This window comes from Penaeus japonicus, unplaced genomic scaffold, assembly GCF_977035675.1.
Source record: "Penaeus japonicus unplaced genomic scaffold, GWHDUDI00000001_assembly GWHDUDI00000017, whole genome shotgun sequence".
In the NCBI taxonomy this organism is placed as follows: Eukaryota; Metazoa; Arthropoda; class Malacostraca; order Decapoda; family Penaeidae; genus Penaeus; species Penaeus japonicus.
This window is the reverse complement of record NW_028234419.1, coordinates 30,687,172-30,689,671: the sequence shown is the minus strand read 5'-3', so window position 1 is coordinate 30,689,671 and position 2,500 is coordinate 30,687,172. Positions and strand designations below refer to the sequence as shown.

The 2,500-nt window shown below is 49.2% G+C and overlaps 1 protein-coding gene across 6 annotated transcripts in view; it reads left to right on the top strand.

Moving 5' to 3' along the window:
* The window catches only part of Rim (Rab3 interacting molecule), a 187,256-nt gene that overhangs the window by 152,680 nt on the left and 32,076 nt on the right, over positions 1–2,500 (top strand). For 5 of the 6 annotated variants that reach the window (XM_043006074.2, XM_043006073.2, XM_043006071.2 and 2 more), the window contains exons 12-14: positions 213–503; positions 828–960; positions 1,230–1,259. In XM_043006074.2, the coding sequence (XP_042862008.1) occupies positions 213–503; positions 828–960; positions 1,230–1,259 (454 nt within the window). The remainder of the gene's footprint in view (positions 1–212; positions 504–827; positions 961–1,229; positions 1,260–2,500) is intronic. The other variant, XM_086546316.1, reaches the window with a different exon arrangement.

The following is a 2,500-nucleotide window of genomic DNA, read 5'->3' as shown; positions in this document are numbered from 1 at the left end:
ATAGGCAGGTCAAAGCAACACCTTGACTTCCCGATGTGAGTATTGCAACCACATCTAGCTGTAGCGTGCCCCTCCCCCATCCCTGTGTGGTTGTATGTAGTGTTGGCCCATCTCCTATCCTGTGATTTGGTGTAGGTAAGTTAGGCTCCCGCTTTACCTTAGGTGGGTGTAGGTAAGGTAGTGTAGTGTAGTAACGTAGACCGTGGTTACAGCCCGCCGCCCGAGGACCGACAGATGGTCATCAGCTCCGGCTTGGACCACCGCTCACGACGAGACATCACCTCCCCTCCCGGCCGGCGACGCATCGCAACCATCGTGGGCCGCGAAGACATCAGATATCGCTCCAAGGACCTGGGTCTTCCCACTCACTCCCCCCGCGCCCGTAGCCAGTCCGCGGCGCCCACAGACTCGCCTTCCCTTCACGTGTCTCGATCCCGCAGCAAGTCCCCTCGACGCGCCCCCGAGCAGCCTGCTAGTCGCTCCCTCTCCCCTCCCGAGGCCAGGTAATTCACCCGCTCCCCTCACACGTCTGCACTTCCTCACTGCCTACCTCGACTCCCTATTTTTATGATCACAGTAGAATAAAGTTACTGCCTGTGTACCGTTACTTAGTGAGTCACCGTGCCCTCATCGGTCCGCCGCGGCGTGGTCTTAAGCGTATGCCAGCCCAAATCTAGACCTCCGATCGTAGCGCTCTCACTCTCCGCTTCTTACCCTCCGCTACGATCTTTCCATCCGACCATTCAGTCACGTACGCTTAAGACCACGCCGCTTTCGCAAGACAGACGCAAGCGAATCGTCCAAAACATGACGTCCTCCCATTGCAGGCCGGGTTACGGAGGGTCCGGAAGGATGCCATCTCGTAGTGCCACCGCGACGCCCACGGGGTCACCCAAGAAGCGGCAGTTGCCCCAGATCCCATCGGCGCTCCAGCTCTCTTCCAGGGACAAGGTCACGCAGGTGAGTCATTCTTTTGGTTCTTCCTGGCTTCCTTGTAAGGCCATGCAGCTCTGACAAGAGTCGCGCTTCAACTAAAGCTGTTGCCTCTGTTCTCGTCTGTCTTCCTATGATTTGATTTAAAAAAAAAAAAAAAAAAAAAAAAAAAGCTTCAGTGCAATGTAGGCGCAGCCGATATTCCTTACCGTAACTGTACATTTGTTGTAATGTGTCTTGACTTGTATATTAACATCAAACTTGCTTCCCCTCACCGAGTGTTCCCTTACTCTCAGCAGCATTCTTATATGGAGAGATCTTCCCAGGTAAACGTAAATCCCATTAGGTTCCTCTGAGTAGTGTAAGACCGTGCACGAGCTGCAACATGTTTGAACACAGTACTAAAAGACCTCCTGTCTTGTATGGAAGGTTTGCCCGTACATTTAGCGTACACTTAACCCTAAAACGTGCTTCGAATTTACTTGTTAGCTCACAGTAGTCATAACTTTTAGTTGCGTGACTAATCGAACTTATTTCGTGGTCAGGTGTAGCTTTAGACGCAGGTCGTCTTAGTTTAAACTGTCTGCTAACACAGTAGATTATCTGTAATTGTTATGCCCTAGTTACAGAAGAGACAGTGATATGCTGCATGTCAATTTGCAGTTGCTTAGCGCAGATTTGACCGACCTTTAGTGTCCACTCTCATGGAATCGTCTGAATCATCAGTTAACCGATAAATTACTCACTATGTTTGATGACCATCAGCTGATTTAGCAATCTCCTGGTCGACTGATATCTAGTCTAAATAATGCCTATTAATCAATAGGAAATGACTTGTGTAATAGCATACAATGATTTGACACAATCGGACAAGCAATTGATTTACTTTAGCCGGTGGTATTGATACAAAGTAGTTAAAAAACAGTCAGTAGAAAAATTAAAAGGTGATACCTGTAATGCATGTGCTTAGCCGATAATTTATATAGGTATTATATGCAGCATATCTTGATAGCGATGCACAGTACAGATTATCTCACAGCTGTAGAACGCTCTCTTACGTGCGTGCGAACTGATACAGGATTCCCCTTGCAGTGATGGTTATAATTCGCACATCCTGAAAGTGGTCTTGAGTAAAATTATTGGTGTTAGCAAAGTTAGCTTGCTTTAGATTCCCGAACGGCGCGAGCATTATATCAACACCAGCGGTAGTCGGCAGGGAAGCAGTGGTGTGTGCTGGAAGTGGTGGCTCTCTGGCGTCGAGCTGTAGCCAATGCATGGTCAAGGGTCTAGTGAACGCTCGAGTACTCTCACAGGCTCTCCTCACTCTCCAAACCTCACAGTTCAAATTGTCTCAATGTATTTTCAACTCCGTGGCAGCAGATCCCAGGATAATGTCACAGGAATGACTATCTGCTCTCATTGCCTTTGTTCGACGAGCCTGCAAAATCGATACATTGGAGAGTCCACACTCGCCCTCTCCTGAGCCGTGGCTTAAGGCAGAGGCTGCCACCCAACACCTGTGTCGGATTTCCGGCGTGAACACCTGCCGCCAGCACGCCTCACAAAA